The sequence below is a fragment of the Marmota monax genome, unplaced genomic scaffold, assembly GCF_021218885.2.
Source record: "Marmota monax isolate L192 unplaced genomic scaffold, Marmota_monax_Labrador192_F-V1.1 WCK01_AAM20220418_F8-fsc00092, whole genome shotgun sequence".
Classification (NCBI taxonomy): domain Eukaryota; kingdom Metazoa; phylum Chordata; class Mammalia; order Rodentia; family Sciuridae; genus Marmota; species Marmota monax.
The window spans coordinates 4554449-4579065 of record NW_026692583.1 but is presented as its reverse complement, the minus strand read 5'-3'; the positions used below and the strand labels follow the sequence as shown (position 1 = coordinate 4579065).

General features: G+C 39.5%; 1 protein-coding gene across 3 annotated transcripts in view; it reads left to right on the top strand.

The window, feature by feature from the left end:
- Positions 1-4483: 4483 nt before the first annotated feature.
- Positions 4484-24617, top strand: part of Naa25 (N-alpha-acetyltransferase 25, NatB auxiliary subunit) — a 76159-nt gene continuing 56025 nt past the window's right edge. For all 3 annotated transcript variants that reach the window (XM_058579883.1, XM_046446202.2, XM_046446201.2), the window contains exons 1-3: positions 4484-4609; positions 15475-15560; positions 16765-16903. In XM_058579883.1, coding sequence (XP_058435866.1) covers positions 4552-4609; positions 15475-15560; positions 16765-16903 — 283 coding nt within the window. In that variant the 5' untranslated portion in view covers positions 4484-4551. The remainder of the gene's footprint in view (positions 4610-15474; positions 15561-16764; positions 16904-24617) is intronic.

Genomic DNA, 24617 nt, shown 5'->3' with positions numbered 1-24617 from the left:
CACCCACATCTGTTTATGGGAGTATCAAAGTGGTCCTTCTGGGTTTGGCTGAGTTTTACAGACTCCCCCTTTTTTTTTTCCTGCAATCTGTCTCCCGCTAGGTCTGCTATCAGTTGCACTGCTTGCTGGAGGCACTGACCTACTAATGGGGATAATAGTGACAGGGCAGCATGTTATACATGGCATCCCTCATTCCATCAGTGAAAGTCACACTGTCCAGTCCTGGGAAAGGCTGCACATAAATACAGTGTTTCATCCCCAGCTCCTGCGAATAGCTCTGTAGTTCTTCCATAGAGCCCCAGGGGCCTCTGGGTGTAGGAATATGGCCATATATTGCAAGTGACAAGAAGCAGTCATGTTAGTAATGGCCCCACACTTTCAAAAGTGGCATTGACCTGAAGCCATTTTAGAGAATTCTAAATCATTCAATGTTATCCCATCTGCTCCAGTGTCCTACAAGTAGAGCAGCCATGAAGGCACACCTTCATTTTCTTTTTTTTTTAATATGTATTTTTTTAGTTGTAGGTGAACATAATACCTTTATTTTATTTATTTTTTATGTGGTGCTGAGGATCAAACCCAGTGCCTAACACATGCTAGGCAAGTGCTCCACCATTGAGCCACAGCCATAGCCCAGGCACACTTTCATCTTCTGCCTGAACTTGGATCCCAATTCCACCAGCTCCATGGTGAGAATCTGGTCTAAGGATGATATGTAAGTATCTCTGGACTGACGAGCAAATCTGCATCTGCCCCTTCAGGTAGCTCCTGCCAGGTCTTTAATTTTTGGACCATTGCTTGTCTAGTTTCTATTATATCTTCACCCTTCATCTCACTTTCTGAGTCACTGGAGCTAGTGAACTCCCTGAGTGGACCCCATATTTGCAGATCCCAGTTTTCACTAGTCACCATCTTCCTAATACAGTTTCTGGGCTTACGATGTCCCCTTAATTTAGAACAATAGCATGTCATGACCTGACCTACAGATGCTTCCCTGCAAGTTTTTTTTTTTTTTGATACCAGAGATTGAACCTAGGGTTGTTTAATTGCTGAGCCACATCCACAGGGTCCCCCCCACTTTTTTTTTTAATTGAGAGAGGGTCTTGTGAAGTTGCCTAGGGCCTCTCCAAGTTGCTGAGGCTAGATCTTGAATTTGCCATCCTCCTGCCTCAGCCTCCCATGTTTCTGGGATTACAGGTGTGCACCACCACAACCGGTGCTTCTCTGCAAGTTCTAAGTGCTGTGATAGCACATTCTTGTCACCCTGTGCTAAATGGGTCTCTTTCTGGTTTTAATTTTTCCTGTACTCTATGGAGTTGAGCCTGAGTAGCTACTTCCTGGTCTGTGGCCAACTCTAATGGACACAGCAGGGGCCATGCCACTTATATCACAACATAACTTTCTTTCCTTTCACTCTCCTATTAGTACTTTGGATGTTATTTCCTTTCACTGACATTTTCAGTGTGCCTCTGTACTCATGTGGTGGTCCCCATCCCTCCAGTAGCAGTGCCACTTCCAACCACATCAAGGCTTGTGGCCAGTTCAGGATTCCCCCCATAGACCCCATGTCCTTTCCTAACTCTGGAGTCAACTCAACATGTCCCCCTTTTTGGACTCTGCCAATTGTTTAGCCCCAAGGCAGTGAATCCCCCAGCTTACTATTTACTGATCCCAAAGAAAGACTCAACAGAGAGGGTTTGCACATTTTATTACTTACATACTCCTTGGTGATGGCAGGCCAGGATACAATGGAGGCCCTATGAGCAGGGCTGGTGAAGGGGAATATACAGGATATGTTGCATGCCCATTGTGTAGGTGAATTTTTCAGCTGTTTTATGAGTGCATGCTTTTATTTTATCATTATTATTTTTTTTTGGGTACCAGGGATTGAACCCAGGGATGCTTAACCACTAAGCTACATCTCAGGCCTTTTTATATTTTATTTAGAGTCAGGGTTTCACTAAGTTGCTTAGGGCCTCGCTAAGTTGCTAAGGCTGGCTTTGAACTCATAATCCTCCTGCCTCAGACTCCCGAGCTGCTGGGATTACAGGCATGAGCACTGCACCCTGTGCATACTTTTATTTTACAAAAAAGGTCACTCTGCTTTGATTCTCACCTAAAGTTTGGAGGTAAGGAAAGTGGACACTCCCCTCTCAATTTCCTTCATTATCACATTTTTTAATAGAGTCTTTCCTATCCCACTGCAAGCTTTCCTAGGCAGCGATTAGGATTATCAACAGACTAATAATATTTTGTTCAGCAGTGTGACCTCTAAAATTAATGATTTTTAAAGTTTACTAAAAAGCTAATGAAGCACCACTCTAGAAAGCAGTATGGAGATTCCTCAGAAAACTTTGAATGGAAGCACCATTTGACCCAGTTATCCCACTCCTCCACATATACCCAAAGGACTTGAAATCAGTATACTACAGTGACACAGCCAAATCAATGTTCATAATAGCTCAATTCACAATAGCTAAGCTATGGAGCCAACCTAGGTGCCCTTCAATAGATGAATGAATAAAGAAAATGTGGTTATATATACACAATGGAATATTACTCAGCCATAAAGAAGAATGAAATTATGGCATTTGCCAGTAAATAGATGAAACTGGAGGCTATCATGCTAAGTGAAATAAGCCAATCCCAAAAAACCAAAGGTCAAATATTCTCTCTGATATGCAAATGCTAACTCACAATGGTGGGGAGGGGAAGTTCACCAGATTGGACAGAGGGGGAATGGGGAAGGGAGGGAGGGTGGGAAAGGAAAAGACAGTAGAATGAATTGGTCAAAACTTTCCTATGTTCATATATGAATACACAATAGTGTAACTCCATATCATGTACAACCACAAGAAAAGGAAGCTATACTCCATGTATGTGTGATATGTCAAAATACAGTCTACTGTCATGTATAACTAAAAAGAATAAATAAAATACTTGGGGAAAAAAATAAAGCTACAGGGTTTTTTAGGTTTTTTCTTTGATTACAATTGCACACCAGCATGCATAAGTAACTCAATATCCGTTGATTCCATTGATCTATATTTTATTGCCCTTCAGTATATGTGCATTTAAGGTTTTGTCTGTTTGTTTTTGGTTGGTGTTGTTCTGGGATAGAATCCAGGGTCTCATGATTGCTAAGCAAGAGCTCTATCACTGAGCTCCAACCTCAGCCCCAATTATTTATTTATTTATATTGGGGATTGAATCTAGGGGCACTGAGCTACATTCCTAGTCATTTTTAATTTTTGAGACAGGGTCTCAATAAATTGCTAAATTGTTGAGGCTGGCCTCAAATTTGTGATCCTCCTGCCTCAGCCTACCAAGTTGCTGGGATTACAGGTGTGCACCACTGTGCCGGACCAGCCCTAATATTTTAATTGCAATTGAAAGCTAGCTTTTCTGTTGGATTCTGAAGACTTTTGAATTAGATCACTTAATTAGTATTTCTCAAAAAAATGATCTCTGGAGTAATTGAATTAGAATCTCTGGGGATAAAACTCTAGGAAACTCATGTTTCTGATGTCACCTAAAGCTGGAATATCATTTTTGGGGGGCAGTTAAAGGGCCAGAAAAGAGAAGACATAACATCAGTAGAACGAATTGATCCTGGCTCATTAAGGCTGATAACTGTGCTGGGTCTATGATAAGGCAGTGAGGGGGTGGACTGTCGCAGAAAGACGTAGGTTTGATTCACAGTGTAGGTTTGATTCACAGTGAAGAGGACTGACGTGGTCTTAGCTCACGACCTCATTGAGCTTTGCACATCAACCAGGCTCCCTCTTCCACTTCCGGTTAACTCTTTGTTGGCTATCATTTTCCCAGCTGGGCTTTCCCTGTCCACCCACCAACAACCCTTGCTTCATTTTTTTTCACAGCAGCACCTTATCATCCTCTAATAGAGCATTTTACTTATTGTCTTCCCACTACAAATACAGTTCCATGAACACTGAAAGACCATGTCAAAAGATACTCAATAATCTATAAATTGTATAAAAATAATTCTACCTTTATGAATATTAAATGAATTTAAAGAGCTTGCAACAGTGTCTAGGCAAATGCTGATTACTATTCATCTAGGATCCTTCCGGGGAGAGAGTTAGAGGGTTCTTGAAGAATTTTTGGTAGATTTTTACTGTTGATCAGTCGTTTTTTTCCCGCACTTTTCTCCTCTCCTCGAGGGTCGCTCTTCTCGAGGAATTCGCGGCTCCTCAACAATCAAAACCAAGTCTGATTCTTCAGAGGTTTAACAGGACAAACAGGAGCAGACTAGCCCTGACTTTGGGAGCTTTCTTCCCTTCCTCTCTTCACTCCCCAAAGCCAGCTCTTCTCGCCACATTATTCTACCAACGAAACAAAACAGGGAGGACAGCGCCTAGGAAAGAAGCGGGTGTGTACAGGGGTAAACGCTTCTTTCTCCGCGCAGGCGCGTTCCGTCGCAGGACCTCGACTATCGCGATAGAGGAGCGAGATCGACGCGGGCCCTTTAACAGCCCCTTCCCGGCGGCCTGCCCCGCGCGTGCGCCCTGCGGTTCTGCGCTTGTCATCATGGCGACGCGGGGCCATGTGCAGGACCCTAACGACAGGCGCCTCCGGCCCATTTACGGTGAGTGTCTGGGGCCAGCCTGGGCGCCAACCCAGCAAGCCGAGGGCGCCCGAGGGTGGGGGGAAGACTCAGGAGGGGCGCGGAGGGACCGCGCGGGGCGGACGGGCGCGGGGGGCGGCCGCGCGGGCCACTAGGCCGCAGCCGCCGGCCTCGCGTAGTCGCCGGCCCAGCCTTCCTGAGCCCTACGATGGAAGCGGCGTGCTCCGGGTAGCGGCTGGTCAGCAGAGCCGGTCTGACAGGCAGGCCCGGTAGGAAGAATCCTGCTTAGAGAACAGAGTTGCTCTGCGGCTGCGTTATTACGGTCTCTCGGAGAGAGACCCGAAAGTCTCCTTGCAAGTGGAAACCGGCTCCACCATGAGGGTGGTAGAGCTCCCCCCCCCCCCGGGGGATAATACCCCTCCAGTTTGTTTGTTTATTTAATTTAAGGGAATTGGACCTACGGGTTTATTGGACTAAGTGGGTTTCAGTGCACGTGGACAAAAACTGAGGGCCAGAGAAGGGCAGGGACTGAGACAAGGTCACCCAGATGCAGGCCCAGGCCCAATATCCCAGACTCCCAGTCCAGAGCTGTTTGGTAGAGAAACAGCTGCTCTGGGCACACGTGGGAGGCGGGGGAAGGGGGTCTTGGGGCCTAAAATAGCAGCGAAGAGGCAGCAATGGTTCGTGTCAGAGGGGCCCGCCGGGCTGCTGGCGTGCTTTTCCTTTCTGTATCTGCCTGTGGTTTTCTCTGTATCTTGCCTTCCGCGTTTTATGTGATTCTGACTTCACAACGCTTACCTCAACACGCAGGCTCTAAGGTAGACGTCGATGTCCTCTTACTACCCTGATATTGGAAAATCAAAGAATTGAGAAACAGTATCTGAGATGTTCTCTCATTGGACAGTTGTTCCTTTTGCATTTCCTTTCCTCTTAGATGTTGTATGGTCCTGGTCTATCTCAGTTAATGGTGAGGAAGCTTCAAGGTCAGTGGTTTTTGCGAAAGTAGTCTTCCTGGTTATAGTGGGATTTTTTATCAAATAGAGGCTTCTCTGCATGACTTAGGTCCATTTAGGTTTTTGTTTTGTTTGGGGGGGGCAGTTAACTATGTTTCTGGCACAATTGGTTCTGCTTTTATTGCATAATTTGTAAAATGCTTTACTCTCACTACTCATCTGATTCTATCAACAACTACGCTGTGAGATGGGTAATTATTATAGCTAAAGTGTATACACCACTAATAATATCGGTCATTGTCCTTGGTCTTTTATGTGGTATATCTCATTTAATCTTAACACATTCTCTTTAAAAAAATTGTTTTTTAAAAAACAGATGAGAAAACTGAAGCTTTCTTGATGTTGTGTAATTTGATATAGTCACTCAGCTAGTATTTCTTGGAGCTAGGATTTGAACGCCAGAAATTCCCTCATTCTGAATTGAAGACAGATTTGCCTAAGGTCACACAGGTGGGGAAAGGCTGGGATGCGTCTCTGATTTACATTTCCCCATTACAGCGTATTCACACATGCTCTTACTCTTGTAGAATATATTTTAGAGGGCAGAGCTGATACATACAGGGTGGGGTCATGATTTGACTCATTACATCTTTGTGAAACAGCTGCCTGCCACTGTGTGTGTGTGTGTGTGTGTGTGTGTGTGTCTCGAGCGCGCCCGCCATGGATTGAACCCATGGGACCTTTGCTATTGAGCCACATCTGCAGCCCTTTTGTTTTTAATTCTGAGACAGGGTCTTGCTAAGTTGCTTAGGGCCTTGCTTAGTTGCAGAGGCTGGCTTTGAAGTTGTGATCCTCTTGCTTCAGCCTCCTCAGCTGCTGGGAATACAGGCATGTGCCACTACACCTGACCCTTTTTTTTTTTTTTTTTTTTAACTATAAAAACCTAATACTTGGTCTGGGGCTGTAGCTCAGTGGTAGAGCTCTTGTCTAGCACATGTGAGGTACTGGATTCAATCCTCAGCACCACATAGAAGAGACTGAGGCAGGAGGATTCCAAAGTTTGTGTCCATCTACAACTAAAAAAAAAAAAAAAAACAAACAATACTTTTCACAATAATTGGATTTTTAAAATTGTTCTTGAGGACAAAGAGAAGGACTTTGATCCCTTATTTATTTGGAATTAATAGCGTTTTTGAACTGTCCATAAAACAAAACAAACAGACAAAAAAAAAAACAACAACCCACCAGTTCATGTTGTTAAACACCAGGATATGCTAACCAGAAGTGACATCCATATTCTCAAAACTGAAGTCAGAATTATATAGCTTTGTTATAGCTGAATGGAAAGAGGACTAGAAGAGACTTTCTTTAGGAATTCTAAGGTGATTGATACAAATTGGCAGGTATAGGAAAAGAGAGAGTACAGCCTATCTTTTTTTAAAAATATATATTTTTAGTTGTCAATAGACCTTTATTGTATTTATTTATATTCAGTGCTGAAAATCAAACCCAGAGTCTCACACATGCTAGGCAAGCACCACAACCCCAGTCCCTGTCCTTGTCTACACATTTTTACTTTTGAATTCCAGACTTTTGATTAAGTACATTAATACTCCTAAACAACTGTTAATCCTTGAATTCACACATTGTAGAGGCTAGCCTTGAACTCATATCCTTCTTCTTCAGTCTCTGGAGTTGCTGGAATTGCAGGTGTGCCCCATCACATCAGGCAGGACATGTTTTTTTGTTTTTTTGTAATTTATAAAATTCATTGAAAAGTTTCTAAAAAAAAAAAAAAATTTACCTTACTAGCTGGTAGCCATCATCAGTCATTTTCAGTCATGGCTCTTTGAATTCCTTTTGTGGTTATTTTGTATCATCTTTGTTGCTCTCCCCTCAATACAGGATCAAACTCGGGGTCTCCAAAGCATGTGTTCTACCATTGTCAATTCATATCTTATAAATGTATGCATCTCTCATTATCCTGATAGACTACCCAGTAGGTTTTTTTTTTTTTTTTAAAGAAATTTAATTTTTTTTTTTTTTTTTAGTTTTCAGTGGACACAACATCTTTTTTTTTTAATATTTATTTATTTTAAGTTTTCGGCAGACACAATATCTTTGTTTGTATGTGGTGCTGAGGATCGAACCCGGGTCGCACGCATGCCTGGCAAGTGTGCTACCGCTTGAGCCACGTCCCCAGCCCCCTGGACACAACATCTTTGTGCTGAGGATCGAACCCAGGGCTCCGCACATGCCAGGGGAGCACGCTACCACTTGAGCTACATCCCCAGCCCAGGTTTTTTTTTTTTTTTTAAATAGTCTTGTTCATTTTTATATTTCTTCCTTTCTTCATTCACCATATTTACCAGGGACCTGGTATATGTTAGGCACAAGACATGTAGGGAATGAATACTAATTAGTACAGAAATGGTTTTTGCTTTTAAGGATAGTCTCAACAAAATTTTTTAAATGACAGTATACAAAACCACTGCATTTGTGCTAAAGGCTTTGACATTTGTGCTGTCATAGCTTGCCATGACAGCATACACCATGGGCATCTGGGCCGTTGGGGGCAGGTCAAGGAAAAGTCCCTGTGGGGCTAGGGATATGGCTCAGTTGTTAAGAGTGCTTGCCTCGCATGTACAAGGTCCTGGATTCAATCCCCAGCACCACCAAAAAAAAAAAAGAAGAAGAAAATGTCCCTGTGGAAGTCTTGTTTTACTTTGGATCTGAAAAAAGATCAAGGATTAGAAGAAATGGATGGGGTGGCCATGATGAAGACCCTGAGAAAGGGAATTTGATTCACTTGAGGACCAAAGCAGAGGCTTGTACAATTGGAATGTAGAGATGTATAAGAGGAAGTGACTTAGAGCAGCAAAGGTAGGCAGGAACTCAGCTTTGTAAGCCATTTTAAGTATGTTGAAATGTGTAAAATTTGTGTTTGTGGTAAAAACAAAGCTCCTATTCTCCAACATTTAGGATTATTTGTTTATTTTCATGATGCTGAGGATTGAACCCAGGACCTCATGCATGCCAGGCAAGCACTCAACCAATTCACATCCCAGCCCAACATTTAGGATTTTTAAGTAAAAGATGTTGTAATTTAAAGATGGAGCTATCTTGTATTTATGTTTTGCTAAGTTGATGCATTTGCCTTAGTAGTCTCTGTAGCTTTTGTAGGATGCCAGAATAATGTAGATTATTTCAGGTGCTATGGTTCATGGCAGCCACCTGAACATGCAATTTAAAACCTTTCCAGCTGTGCATAGTGGTGCATGGCTGTAATCCAGCTACTCTGGAGACTGAGGCAGGAGGATTCCAAAGTTTGAGACCAACCTGGGCAATTTATCAAGATTCTGCCAAAATAAAGAGGACTGAAGATGTAGCTCAGTTCTGGGATGGGGTTGGGACTTTCCTTTTTAATTTGCAAGACAATTAATACCTTTCCTATTCTTAATATCTATAAGTGTTTAGAGAAATAAACCCAGGGCTTCTCCTGTAGGGCAAGTAGGCCTGCATGCTTCAGAGGAGCTTCTGTTAGGAAACGTTACCCCATGAGTGCAGATTGTAAAATCATTCAGCAAACTCTGATAATCTGTTGCCAATGATTTAATTTGAAGTTTCCCAAATTTCTATCATTCCTTTAGCTCAATATGAAGATTTAAAGAAAATTTTTTTTCTTAGTTGTCAATGGACCTTTATTGTATTTATTTATATGTGGTGCAAGAATTGAACCCAGTGCCTCACAGATGCTAGGCAAGCATTCTACCACTGTGCTATAACCCCAGCCCTCATTATGAAGATTTTAGCTATATTATAGTATTATTTTTAAAATATTTTTTTCTAGTTGTAAATATGGACACAATACTTTATTTTACTTATTTTTTTTTAAATGTACTGAGGTTCGAACCCAGTGCTTTACACATGCTAGGCAAGTGTTCTCTCGAGCCACAATCCCAGTCCCTTATATATTATTATTTTTTAAATGTTGTTTTAGTTGTAGGTGGACACAATACACAATACCTTTATTTATTTATTTATTTTTTAATATGGTGCTGAGGATCAAACCCAGTCCCTCCCACATGCTAGGCAGGTGCTCTACCACTGAGCCACAACCCCAGCCCCTATAGTATTTATTTGTGCTGTAATTAATATTTTTCTCCTAGTTGACTTTTAAACTTAAGTTTGGTTTGTACTAATATATATCATTGAGGCTGGGGTTGTGGCTCAGTGGCAGAGCACTGTACCAAAAAAAAAAAAAAGTTGTTAAAGTCTTACCTATATTCTGACAGTGATCAACTTTCTCGCTGTGAGTGAGAAAGGACCACCTAAAAATATTTCCTTTGGAGTAATACTTACCCATGCTTTGCAAAACATCCTTTAACCAATGCCTTTTAATGTTTTTTCTGCTTGATTTGTAGATGGCTAATTTTGGCTGGCTCTTTGTATTAAGGGAACAAACAGCAATCTCATAGCCCCAACCACAATTATTCTTGATCAGATTTTTTAAAGATTTACTAAAAAGACAACTTAGGATGTCATTTTATTTTTTTATATATTATTTTTTGCGAGGGGTACTAGATACTGAATTCAGGGGCACTTGACCACTGAGCCACATCCCCAGCCCTATTTTGTATTTTATTTAGAGACAGGGTCTCATTGAGTTTCTTAGCGCCTCGCTTTTGCTGAAGCTGACTTTGAACTCATAATTCTCCTGTCTCAGTCTCCCAGGTGTGCGCCAACATGCCCAGCTACTTAGGATGTCATTTTTATTGGCTTGTTTTCTCCAATGGCTGTATAATTTTTTCTTTTTCTTTTTTTTTTTACTGAATTAATATTTATTTTTAAGTTGCTTTGGTTTTTAAGAAATACTGAAGGAAAAGCTCAGAATTTTATTTAATATAAGGAAATTTTAAACAGGCATATTGGTATTTTTATTTTTTAACTACAAAACATGTTATCTTCATCTCCACCTAAAATTCTGGGTACTATGAAAAAAATCGTTCTCAGGTGCTCTTAAAACAAACAAACAAACAAAAAACTTTGAACACTTAATATGTGTTGACTCAATGTAACACTTAACTCAATGTAACAAAAGGACATATTAACAAGATTTTTAGCATCTAAAGTTAAAGGAATAGACCTTATATTTAATACATGATTCCTTGTAACTTGATATTTCCTGGATCTAAAAATAATTAATATTTATCCCACCATTTGAATGCCTTTGCTGACCTCTAAAGAGGTATTCTTTTTTCTTTTTTAAATTCAACTCTTTCTTTTTGGCATTTATTTATTTATTCATTCATTCTAATCAGTTATACACGACAGCAGAAAGCTCTTTGATTCATCGTACACAAATGGAGCAGAATTTTTCACTTCTTTGGTTGTACTCAACATACATGTACCTAGGGTCATGATCACCATCCCATTCCACCATCTTTCCTATCCTTATACCCCTTGCTCACCCACTTTGTCCAATCCAAAGTTCCTCACTAAGGGCTATGTAATTTGTGTTAGAGAGTCAGTAGTGTAAATTGAAAATAAACTTTCCACAATAAAGTTAGCAACCAATTAGGGCTGGGTTGTAGCTCAGTGATGGAGAGCTTGCCTCACATGTGAGGCACTGGGTTCGATTCTCAGCACCCCATATAAATAAATGAATAAAATAAAGGTCCATTAACAACTAAAACATAATAATTACATATATATATATATATATATATATATTTTTTTTTTTTTTTTTTCCTTCTCCTCCTAAAAAAAGAAATTTGGGGCTGGGGTTGTAGCTCAGCAGTAGAGTGCTCGCGTAGCACATGCGAGGCCCTGGGTTCGATCCTCAGCACCATATAACAATAAATGAAAGGAATGTGTCCAACTACAACTAAAAAATAAAAAATTAAAAAAAATAAAAAGAGGGTTAGCAACCATTAATAATCAGTCGCTTAGCCATTGAGGAAAGGAGAGTTTGACATCAGACTGAATGCAGTGAAGTTTCTTATTAAAATTCTTTTGGGTGCAAGGAACAAAACTGACTGATAACCAGCTCAAGTTAGGGTAGTTCCTAAAAACTTGAGGGAATCAAGAGCAGGGAGGAAGTGTGCCCCTTGTCTTTCTTGATGGAAACTAGAAAGCTGCCATGATCTAAAGCTTATTTCTCAGTTGCTCATCTCTATTTTTCTAGGCTTTGTTCTTCAGACTGGTTTTACTGCTCACTTGGGACATTACTCTGTTGGCTTTGTGGCCATACCAAGCTTTGGCCAGAGGAGGAAATGTTCATTCATTATCATCCCCCAACAAGCTTCTTCAGGACTGCCCTTCCCTCCAGAGTTTTTTTATTTATTTTTTATTTATTAGAGACAGGGCTCACTGAGTGGGCTAGCACCTAGCTCTTGCTGATCCTGGCTTTGAACTCTAGTTCCTCCTGCCTCGGCCTCCTGAGCCACTGGGATTACAGGCATTGCCTGGTCTCTCAGAGTTTTGATAAAGATAATTGATGTTTTTTATTCCTGTATAAATGCTCTGTGAACAAAAAGTCAAGAGGTAGCACTTTCGTTTGTTCCCCATAAACTAATTTGTGTCCTCTAAAGCTTCTTCAAAACAGAAATTCTGGAGCTGCCACTAGTATTCTTAGACTAAGCTTTCCTCATTATAGTTAAAAATTATGAGGAAGAAATCTGACCTAGCCTGGGCGAAAAGTTCATCCAGTTATATGGTCTAAACATGGTCATGTAGTTGTACCCTGTTAACAAGGACAATGGAAACCACTCTCAGAAAATAGGGCTAGGCACATTGGTACTGTATGTCAGAACCTTGTCAACTACAGAGGGAATAGGAAAATGTCCTTAAAGTCCTGACTTCTGGACTGATTCATTTATGGGTAAGCTCTCAGAGTTGGGTTTTATCAAATGTGTCTACACTTTGAGATGTCTAGTTAGTTTTTTTGGGGGAGGGGGTTGTTTTCGTACTGGGGATTTAACTCAGGGGTGCTTTACTGCTGAACTACACCCCTAGCCCTTTTAAAAGTTTTTATTTTGAGACACGGTCTCACTACATTGCTTAGGGTCTCACTAAGTTGCTGAGGCTAGCCTTTTTTTTTTTAATATTTATTTTTCAGTTTTTGTTGGGCACAATATCTTTATTTTATTTTTATGTGGTGCTGAGGATCGAACCCAGTGCCCCGCGCATGCCAGTCGAGCGCGATACCACTTGAGCCACATCCCCAGCCCAAGGTTGGCCTTGAATTTGTGATCCTCTTGCCTCAGCTTCCTGAATTGCTCAGATTATAGGCATGCACCACTGTGCCTAAGATGTCTATCTTCTTTTTATTCTTTTTTGGTACCAAGGATTAAACTCAGGGGCCCTGATCACTGAGCCACATCCCCAGGTTTATTTTGTATTTTATATATAGACAGGGTCTCACTGACTTTCTTAGTGCCTGGCTTTTGCTGAGACTGGCTTTGAACTCTCAATCCTTCTGCCTCAGCCTCCTGAGCCAATGGGATTACAGGCATGCACCACCAGGCCTGGTTTAAGATGTCTACTCAAGATATATTCTGTGAACCTGAATTTTGCAGGACTGAGTCAGAAGTAACTTAGAACTGACTCAGAATAAATCAGCATCAATTGACTAGGAAGAGAAGTTTTCGTTTATTGGGTTGGTTTATCTGTCCTCTATTCTATAAGGATAAATAAAGGCCTGTCAGCTGAGCTAAGGATTTAAGAAAATTGGCTTTAGTTATTTCAGTATTCAGGTCAAAATTGTATGCTTTTCAATCAATTCCTATGATTCATTAATCCCTCTATCTAAATGTTAGATCTTTTTATTTATTTATTTTTGGTACTGGGGATTGAACTCAGGTATACTCGACCACTGAGCCATATCCCCAGCCCTATTTTGTATTTTTAAAAAATATTTTTATTAGTTGTTGATGAAATTTTTTATTTTATTCTTTATTTGTATGTGGTGCTAAGAATCGAACCCAGTGCCTTACATATGCTAGGCAAGTGCTCTACCACTGAGCCACAATCTCAGCCCTGTTTTATATTTTATTTAGAGATAGGGTCTCACTCAGTTGCTTAGTGCCTCGCAGTTGCTGAGGCTGGCTTTGAACTCTTGAGTCTCCTGTCTCAGCCTCCCAAACCATTGGGATTACAGGTTTGTGCCACCGCACCCCAGCCAAATGTTAGTTCTTTGATCTTCCTCTCTAGATTGAATTCCCTACAGAGTAAGGTTTCTCATCTTTTTACCTTGCTTTATTGGTGCTTATCAACATTAACTTCACTCAAGAAAGATTAGAGATGAATTTCATGTATTCAGTTGGGGTCTGTTGAAAGATTTACTGAGAGTTTATTGGAGGAAAATCTAAACCATATAATAAAATGAGGGGCTGGGTTGTGGCTCAGTGGTAGAGCACTTGCCTAGCATGCGTGAGGCACTGGGTTCCATCCCCAGCACCACATTAAAAAAAAAAAAAACTAAACTAAATAAACAAAATGATAGTCTGTTTCTGTTATTTGAAACTTTGCACCACCAGGACCATATATTTTGAGTCGTCCAGGCCTGTGCTAACCTGGAATCTGTTAATGAGCAGAGAGGAACCTGAATTGGACTGACCGACATTGCACTGCTTCCCATTTACCACACTTCTCGTTTTTCTTCTCCATAAATGAATCTGAGCTTAGACTTTCTTTTTTAATTATAGACTTTATTTTTAGAGCAGTTTTAGGTTATAGAAAATGAGCAGAAAGTAGAGTTTAACAGTTATATGTAGAAGTGTGTGTGTGTGTGTGTGTGTGTGTGTGTATGTATATATATATATAGAGAGAGAGAGAGAGAGCGCACGCGCGCACGTGCACGCGCCTGCATCCAGTAGTAAAGAGGGGGAGGAACAGGGGAGATGTAGGTAAAAGGGGACAAACTTGTAGTTACTATTATGAATAACTCTGGAGCTCTAACAAACAGCATGAGGATTGTAGTTAATAATATTGTACTATACAATGAGAATTAGCTGAGCAAATGTTAGGTTGCTCTAACCACCCACAAAAATAGTAACAATATGAGGTGACGGTTATATTAATTTGCTTAATTATAGTAAGCATTTTACTATGTATTGTCCATATTTGTATGTCATATATGTGTATATCATGTATACCTCAAATACATTCAATAAAAAATTGTTTTTGAATAGGTATAGGTACATATGTAGCTTTGGGAAACCTAGAAGTAAATTGTTCTTCAAAGTAAGTGCTAGCTTCTGTTTTAATCAGTTTTGAAAGTGTCATTTTTCCCTACATCCTGTCCTGCTTTGTTCCCTATATTCTAGGCTTATGGAGAAAACCTTTAATTTTCTTTTTCACTGAGTAATTAGCTATGTAACAAAGTAAATACTTAATAAATATTTAATTTTGTTTTAGTTGTAGTTAGACACAATACCTTTATTTTATCTACTTTTATATGGTGTTAAGGATGGAACCCAGTGCCTCACATGTGAGAGGGCAGGTTACAGCCCATCCATGTAGTCTTGAATTTTCACTAAGGATTAATATAGCCTGCTTATATTGCTTTTGGAATATAGAGTTGTATATAGAAATGTAAAGTCATTTTCTGGGCCATCCTAGCCATTTAGAATTAAAATCATCTTTTTTTTTTTTCTTTTGTTTTTGGTGCAGGGCCTTATACATACTAAATAGACTTTACATGATGGAATGACACCCTTGGTCCCTCCATGAATCTTTTAAATTTTCTTTTAGGTTTGTGCATGCTAGACAAGTGCAAGCTCCATCCCTACTGAGCTGTATCCCAACACCCACCATGATGGTTTTAATGGCAAATTAAGATACTTTCTGAAACAAATGAAAGCAGCCTGTGCATTTTCATATTTGTTGTTGAAGAAATATAACAATATATAATTTCTTTTTTTTTCACAGATTATCTTGATAATGGTAATAACAAAATGGCAATTCAGCAAGCAGATAAACTGTTGAAGAAGCATAAAGATCTTCATTGCGCTAAGGTAAGTCCCTTTGCCCTTAAGTTATTTAATTTGTGGATTAGGGTTATAATTCTTTAAATGGAAAGGATATTTCAACTTTTTTGTTTTTGTTTTTGTGGTACCAGGGATTGAACCCAGGGCCTTGTTCGTACTAGTCAGGTACTCTACCATTGAGCTAAGTTCCTAGCCCAAAGACATTTGATTTTTTTAGTGACTGTTTGGATTTTTTCAGAGTATTTAATAGTACTTTTCTGATCACTTCACATGCCATTAATAGTACTTAATTGAAAATTAGTTTATATTTGTGATATTACTTATCTAATTCAAATACTTTCGTTTTCATTGTTCTTCTAAACAATATCATTTATTCTTAGTATGACTGAAATAGGAAGGAATCTTGATTTGCTTATACTTTTAGTAAAGACAGGTTTAATTGAGCAGCATCCAAGGGATACCTTATAATTTCTGCTTTTAAATTTGCCTTCTTTGGTATTTCTCTGTGTGTGTGTGTGTGTGTGTGTGTGTGTGTGTATGTGTTGCTGGGGATTGAACTCAGGGCCTTGTGTATGCAAGGTAAGCACTCTACCAACTGAGATGTATCCCCAGTCCCTTTGGTATTTATTTATTTATATATATGTTGTAGTTGGATACAGTACCTTTATTTTTATGTGGCACTGAGGCTCAAACCAGGGACTCGCATGTGCTAGGCAAGCGCTGTACCTCTGAGCCACAACCCCAGCCCCCTCTTTGGTTCTTTATACATTTCCTTTTCTGTATTTTTTTTTTGGTACCCGGGATTGAATTTAGGGGCCACATCCCCAGTCTCTTTTTTAAATTTGAGACAGGGTCTCGATAAATGGCTTCGGTCTTGGTAAGTTATTGAGGTTGGCCTTGAACTTGCAATCCTCCTACCTCAGCCTACTGTGTCACTAGGATCACAGGCGTGTGCCACCATGCCCAGCTCCTTTTCTGTACTTTTATTTATTTATTTTGGGTATGAGGGATTGAACTCAAGGTCACTCAACCACTGAGCCCTATTTTTTTTGTGTGTGTGTATTTAGAGACAGGGTCTCACTGAGTTATTTAGTGCCTCGCTGTTGCTGAGGCTGGCTTTGAACTCATGATCCTCCTGTCTCAGCTTCCTGAGCGACTGGGATTATAGGTGTGTGCCACAGTGCCCAGCTCTGTACTTTTAAAAACTTGATTTTTTTCTCCTTCCTGACAGGTTTTAAAAGCAATTGGTTTACAGAGAACTGGGAAGCAAGAGGAAGCCTTCACCTTGGCACAGGAGGTGGCAGCCCTTGAACCCACAGATGACAACTCACTACAGGCACTGACTATTCTTTACCGAGAGATGCATCGACGTGAGTTTCTTTTCATTGCTTTTTAAACCTGAATTTACAGGGTTTTTTTTGTTTAATTATTTATTTGGTTTTTTAAGTTATACATGGTAGAAAATATTTTGACATATCATACATACATGGAGCATAACTTCCTATTTTTGTGGTTGTACATGATGTGGAGTTACTTTGGTCATGTATTCATATAAGAACATAAGAAAGGGTCTGGGGTTGTGGCTCAGTGGTAGAGCGCTTGCCTAGCACATGTGAGGCTTTGATTATCAGCGCCACAATAAAAAAAGGGCTGTGGATGTAGTTCAGAGACACAGAGGTAGAATGCTCCTGAGTTCAATTCCCAGTGTACCAAAAGGAGAATGAATGAATGAATGAACGAATAAATAAATGAATGAATGAATGAATAAATAAAGGTATTCATCTATAGCTAAAATAAACATTTTAAAAAAAGAACATAGGAAAGTTGTGTCCAGTTCATTCTACTGTCTTTTTTTTTTTTAATTTTTATTGTTGGTTGTTCAAAACATTACATAGTTCTTGATATATCATATTTCACACTTTGATTCAAGTGGGTTATGAACTCCCATTTTTACCCCGTATACAGATTGCAGAATCACATCAGTTACACATCCATTGATTTACATATTGCCATACTAGTGTCTGTTGTATTCTGCTGCCTTTCCTATCCTCTACTATCCCCCCTCCCCTCCCCTCCCCTCCCCTCTTCTCTCTCTACCTGCTTTACTGTAATTCATTTCTCTCCCTTGTATTTTTTTTCCCTTTCCCCTCACTTCCTCTTGTATGTAATTTTGTATAACCCTGAGGGTCTCCTTCCATTTCCATGCAATTTCACTTCTCTCTCCCTTTCCCTCCCACCTCTCATCCCTGTTTAATGTTAATCTTCTTCTCATGCTCTTCGTCCCTACTCTGTTCTTAGTTACTCTCCTTATATCAAAGAAGACATTTGGCATTTGTTTTTTAGGGATTGGCTAGCTTCACTTACCATAATCTGCGCTAATGCCATCCATTTCCCTGCAAATTCTATGATTTTGTCATTTTTTAATGCAGAGTAATACTCCATTGTGTATAAATGCCACATTTTTTTTATCCATTCGTCTATTGAAGGGCATCTAGGTTGGTTCCATAGTCTTGCTATTGTGAATTGTGCTGCTATGAACATCGATGTAGCAGTGTCCCTGTAGCATGCTCTTTTTAGGTCTTTAGGGAATAGACCAAGAAAGGGAATAGCTGCGTCAAATGGTGGTTCCATTCCCAGCTTTCCAAGAAATCTCCATACTGCTTTCCAAATTGGCCGCACCAATTTGCAGTCCCACCAGCAGTGTACAAGTGTACCCTTTTCCCCACATCCTCGCCAGCACTTGTTGTTGTTTGACTTCATAATGGCTGCCAATCTTACTGGAGTGAGATGGTATCTTAGGGTAGTTTTGATTTGCATTTCTCTGACTGCTAGAGATGGTGAGCATTTTTTCATGTACTTGTTGATTGATTGTATGTCCTCCTCTGAGAAGTTTCTGTTCAGGTCCTTGGCCCATTGTTGATTGGGTTATTTGTTATCTTATTGTCTAATTTTTTGAGTTCTTTGTATACTCTGGATATTAGGGCTCTATCTGAAGTGTGAGGAGTAAAGATTTGTTCCCAGGATGTAGGCTCCCTATTTACCTCTCTTATTGTTTCTTTTTTTTTTTTTAAAGAGAGAGAGAGAGAGAGAATTTTTAATATTTATTTATTTTTTAGTTTTTGGTGGACACAACATCTTTGTATGTGGTGCTGAGGATCGAACCCGGGCCGCACGCATGCCAGGCGAGCGCGCTACCGCTTGAGCCACATCCCCAGCCCCTCTTATTGTTTCTTTTGCTGAGAAAAACCTTTTTAGTTTTATTAAGTCCCATTTGTTAATTCTAGTTATTAACTCTTGTGCTATGGGTGTCCTATTGAGGAATTTGGAGCCCGACCCCACAGTATGTAGATCGTAGCCAACTTTTTCTTCTATCAGACGCTGTGTCTCTGATTTGATATCAAGCTCCTTAATCCATTTTGAGTTAACTTTTGTGCATGGCGAGAGAAAGGGATTCAGTTTCATTTTGTTGCATATGGATTTCCAGTTTTCCCAGCACCATTTGTTGAAGATGCTATCCTTCCTCCATTGCATGCTTTTAGCCCCTTCATCAAATATAAGATAGTTGTAGTTTTGTGGATTGGTTTCTGTGTCCTCTATTCTGTACCATTGGTCCACCCGCCTGTTTTGGTACCAGTACCATGCTGTTTTTGTTACTATTGCTCTGTAGTATAGTTTGAAGTCTGGTATCGCTATACCGCCTGATTCACACTTCCTGCTTAGCATTGTTTTTGCTATTCTGGGTCTTTTATTTTTCCATATGAATGTCATGATTGCTTTCTCATTTCTACAAGAAATGCTGTTGGGATTTTGATTGGCATTGCATTAAACCTATAGAGAACTTTTGGTAATATCGCCATTTTGACAATGTTAGTTCTGCCTATCCACGAACAGGGTATATTTTTCCATCTTCTAAGATCTTCTTCTATTTCTCTCTTTAGGGTTGTGTAGTTTTCATTGTATAAGTCTTTCACCTCTTTTGTTAGGTTGATTCCCAAGTATTTTATTTTTTTTTGAGGATATTGTGAATGGAGTGGTTGTCCTCATTTCCATTTCAGAGGATTTGTCCCTGATATACAGGAATGCCTTTGATTTATGCATGTTGATTTTATATCCTGCCACTTTGCTGAATTCATTTATTAGCTCTAATAGTTTCTTTGTAGACCCTTTTGGGTCTGCTAGGTATAGAATCATGTCATCTGCAAATAGTGATAATTTAAGTTCTTCTTTTCCTATTTTTATGCCTTTAATGTCTTTCATCTGTCTAATTGTTCTGGCCAGTGTTTCGAGAACTATGTTGAACAGAAGTGAGAGAGGGCATCCTTGTCTTGTTCCATATTTTAGAGGGAATGCCTTCAATTTTTCTCCATTCAGAATGATGCTAGCCTGAGGCTTAGCATAGATTGCTTTTACAATATTGAGGTATGTTCCTGTTATCCCTAGTTTTTCTAGAGTTTTGAACATAAAGGGATGCTGTACTTTGTCGAATGCTTTTTCTGCATCTATCGAGATGATCATATAGTTCTTATTTTTAAGTCTATTGATGTGGTGAATAACATTTATTGATTTCCGTATATTGAACCATCCTTGCATCCCAGGGATGAATCCTACTTGATCATGGTGCACAATTTTTTTGATATGTTTTTGTATCCGAGTGGCCAGAATTTTATTGAGGATTTTTGCATCTAGGTTCATTAGAGATATTGGTCTGTAGTTTTCTTTCTTTGAAGTGTCTTTGTCTGGTTTAGGAATCAGGGTGATGTTGGCCTCGTAGAATGAATTTGGAAGTTCTCCCTCTTTTTCTATTTCCTGAAATAGCTTGAAAAGTATTGGTATTAGTTCCTCTTTAAAGGTTTGTAAAACTCTGCTGTATACCCATCCGGTCCTGGGCTTTTCTTAGTTGGTAGTCTTTTGATGGTTTCTTCTATTTCCTCAATTGATATTGGTCTGTTTAGGTTGTCTGTATCCTCCTGACTCAATCTGGGCAGATCATATGACTTAAATTTATCGATGCCTTCACTATCTTCTATTTCATTGGAGTATAAGGATTCAAAATAATTTCTGATTATCTTCTGTATTTGTGATATTGCCTTTTTCATCCCGTATGCTAGTAATTTGAGTTCTCTCTCTTCTTCTCTTCCTTAGCATGGCTAAGGGTCTGTCGATTTTATTTATTTTTTCAAAGAACCAACTTTTAGTTTTGTCAATTTTTTAAATTGTTTCTTTTGTTTCGATTTCATTAATTTCAGCTCTGATTTTAGTTATTTCTTGCCTTCTACTTCTTTTGCTGTTGTTTTGCTCTTCTTTTTCTAGGATTTTGAGATGAAGTATGAGATCATTTATTTGTTGGTTTTTTCCTTTTTTTAAGGAATGAACTCCAAGCAATGAATTTTCCTCTTAGAACTGCTTTCAATGTGTCCCATAGATTCCGATATGTTGTGTCTGTGTTTTCATTTATCTCTAAGAATTTTTTAATTTCCTCCTTGATGTCTTCTATAACCCATTGATCATTCAGTAACCTATTGTTCATTCTCCAAGTGATTCATGATTTTTCCTTCCTTCTTTTATCGTTGATTTTCAGTTTCATTCCATTATGATCAGATAAGATGCATGGTATTATATGTACTCCTTTATATTGTCTAAGAGTTGCCCTGTGACATAATATATGATCTATTTTTGAGAAGGATCCATGTGCTGCTGAGAAAAAAGTGTAACTGCTTGATGTTGGGTGGTATATTCTATATATGTCAATGAAGTCTAGGTTATTAATTGTGTTATTGAGTTCTATAGTTTCCTTATTCAACTTTTGTTTGTAAATCTGTCCAGTGGTGAGAGAGGTCTGTTGAAGTCTCCCATGATTATTGTATGGTGGTCTATTAGACTCTTCAACTTGAGAAGAGTTTGTTTGATGAACATAGCTGCACCATTGTTTGGGGCATATATATTTATGATTGTTATGTCTTGTTGGTGTATGGTTCCCTTGAGCAGTATGTAGTGTCCCTCTTTATCCCTTTTGATTAACTTTGGCGTGAAATCTATTTTATTTGATATGAGTATGGACAGTCCTGCTTGTTTCCGAAGTCCATATGAGTGATATGATTTTTCCCAACCTTTCACCTTCAGTCTATGTATGTCTTTTCCTATCAAATGCATCTCCTGTAGGCAGCATATTGTTGGGTCTTGTTTTGTGATCCATTCTACTAGCCTGTGTCTCTTAATTGGTGAGTTTAAGCCATTAACATTTAGGGTTATTATTGAGATATGGGTTGTTCTTCCAGCCATATTTGTTTATTTATGTTACTAAACATGGTTTGTTTTCCTCTTTGATTATTTTTCCCCCCTTTACTGTACTACCTTCCACTGTTGGTTTTCATTGTTATTTTCCATTTCCTCTTCCTGTAATGTTTTGCCGAGGATGTTTTGAAGAGATGGTTTTCTAGCTGCAAATTCTTTTAACTTTTGTTTAACGTGGAAGGTTTTAATTTCATCTTTCATCCTGAAGCTTAATTTCGCTGGATACACAATTCTTGGTTGGAACCCATTTTCTTTCAGTGTTTGAAATATGTTATTCCAGGATCTTCTAGCTTTCAGAGTCTGTGTTGAAAGATCAGCTGTTATCCTGATTGGTTTACCCCTAAATGTAATCTGCTTCCTTTCTCTTGTAGCTTTTAAAATTCTCTCCTTATTTTGTATGTTGGGCATCTTCATTATAATGTGTCTAGGTGTGGGTCTCTTATGATTTTGCACATTCGGCGTCCTGTAGGCTTCTAGGATTTGGGATTCTGTCTCATTCTTCAAGTCTGGGAAGTTTTCTCGTATTATTTCATTGAATAGATTGCTCATTCCTTTGGTTTGGACCTTTATACCTTCCTGTATCCCAATGACTCTTAAGTTTGGTCTCTTTATGTTATCCCATATTTCTTGGATGTTCTGCTCATGGTTTCTTAACTGTCTTGCTGAGCTGTCTATATTCTTTTCAAGTTGAAATACTTTGTCTTCATTGTCTGATGTTCTATCTTCTAAGTGTTCTACTCTGCTGGTAGTATTCTCAATTGAGTTTTTAAGTTGGTTTATTGCTTCCTGCATTTCTAGGATTTCTGTTTGTTTTTTTATAACCTCTATCTCCCTGTATAGTTGATCTTTTGCTTCTTGGATTTGTTTATGTAATTCATTGTCGAAGTGATCTTTCATTGTCTGATTTTGCTGTCTAATGTCTTCCTTGAAACTCCAGATCATCTGAAGCATGTATATCCTGAATTCTTTATCTGACATTCCATCTGCTGCAGCTATTACCTCTTCTAAAGTTGAGTTGACCTGCATTGCTTGTGGTCCTTTCTTTCCTTGTCTTTTCATACTGCTCGCGTTTCTTTCTGCTTGGTGAAACTGTTGTGTTATTGAAATTTTCCCCCTATATATTTATATTGCTCTTGTATAGTTGAAAGGTCTTGCTGCAGTCCGGCTGCAGCAAAATAACCGGGGGGTGACGAACAACTTGTGTACGTTGATACAGCAGGAGTGGAAGCCGTTTATTGCAGGACAGGAGCAGTATTTATACATTCCACACAGCTTATCTAATTAGCATAAACTAGATACATCAGTCAACCAATAAGGAATCTCCACACTTAATGGCTCCCTGGTGTTACTTCACAAGCCACTCCCTCTGGCATTTTGCCAGGCACCATCCAGACTTGTTTACAGACTCTAACATTAACCACTCTCTCTGGCAAAATGCCAGGTGCCATCCAGACTTTTTAACAGACTCTAACAAAGTCTCCCTTGCAGGGGCGGGCGGCGGCTGTGCTCCTCCTCCAATTGAGGTGATCTGTCTACCACGCCGACGGGCCGCTGGGCCTGTGTTGCCGGTCGGTCGCAGGTCTGCCTACCTTGCAGGCGCGGGCGTCGGCTCTGCTCTGCCCTGCGCCTACTCCAATTGGGGTGACTAGACTACCATGCCGGCGGGTCGCTGGGCCTGTTCCGGGCGCGGGCGAAGGCTCTGCTCTGCCCCTACTGTCTACTGTCTTTCTTGTTTCCATCCTTCTTCCCATTCCCTCATTGTCCTTTGTCTAATCCGATGAAGTTTTATTTCTCTCCCCATCCCTGTCCCCGCTTATTGTGAGTTAACATTCACATATCAGAGAGAACATTCAGCCTCTGGTTTTTTGGGGATTGGCTTATTTCTCTTAGCATGTTCCATCCATTTATTGGTAAATGCTATAATTTCATTCTTTATGGCTGAGTAATATTCATTGTGTGTATACATACCATGAGTTCCTGGTTTTGGATAGTTCTTTTCTTTTTTTTTTTTTCTCTCCTTTGTTAAATTGGGAATCAGGAGGATTCTACCTCTGTGCCTCTGAAGTACATCCACAGCCCTTTTTTATTTTGAGACTAGATCTCTCAAAATTGCCCAGACTGGCCTTGAACTTGTGACTCTCAGCCTTCTGAATAGCTGGGATTAGAGGGCTGCCACCATCATACCTAGGAGTTTTCACGTGCTTCTGATCCAGTTCTGTTCTGTTTTGTTTTGTTTGATTTATTTGTCACTCATGATTTGCATGGTTAATAGTAAGGAGATTAATATGTTAACCATGATTTGTGAAGACTTTTTTATTTTGGGGGGTACTAGGGATTGAACTCAACATCTACAGCCATATTTTATATTTCTATTTGGAGACAGGGTCTCACTGAGTTGCTTAGAAACTCACTCTTGGCGGAGACCGGTTTCAAACTCACCATCCTCTTGCCTCAGCCTCCCAAACCTCTGGGGTTATAGTTGTGTGCCACTGTGCCCAACGCTTTGTAAAGACTTCACAGACAGGATAGTTTACTTTGTATTAAGTTCCTTGAATTGAAATGATTAAAATGAATTTGTTTGTAACCTTATGGTGTGCTTAAAGAAGCCCTTGTCCTTATTTTAACTTCAGTTTTTTTAAGTTTTATTTTTTGGAGATCTTGCTGGGTGTTTTAACTTTTTAATATGGAAAATTTCAAATAAACGAAAGTAGAATAGCATAATAATCCCATTGTAACCATTATTTACCTTTAGCGATTATTAATACATGGCTAATTTTATTTTGTCCATACCTT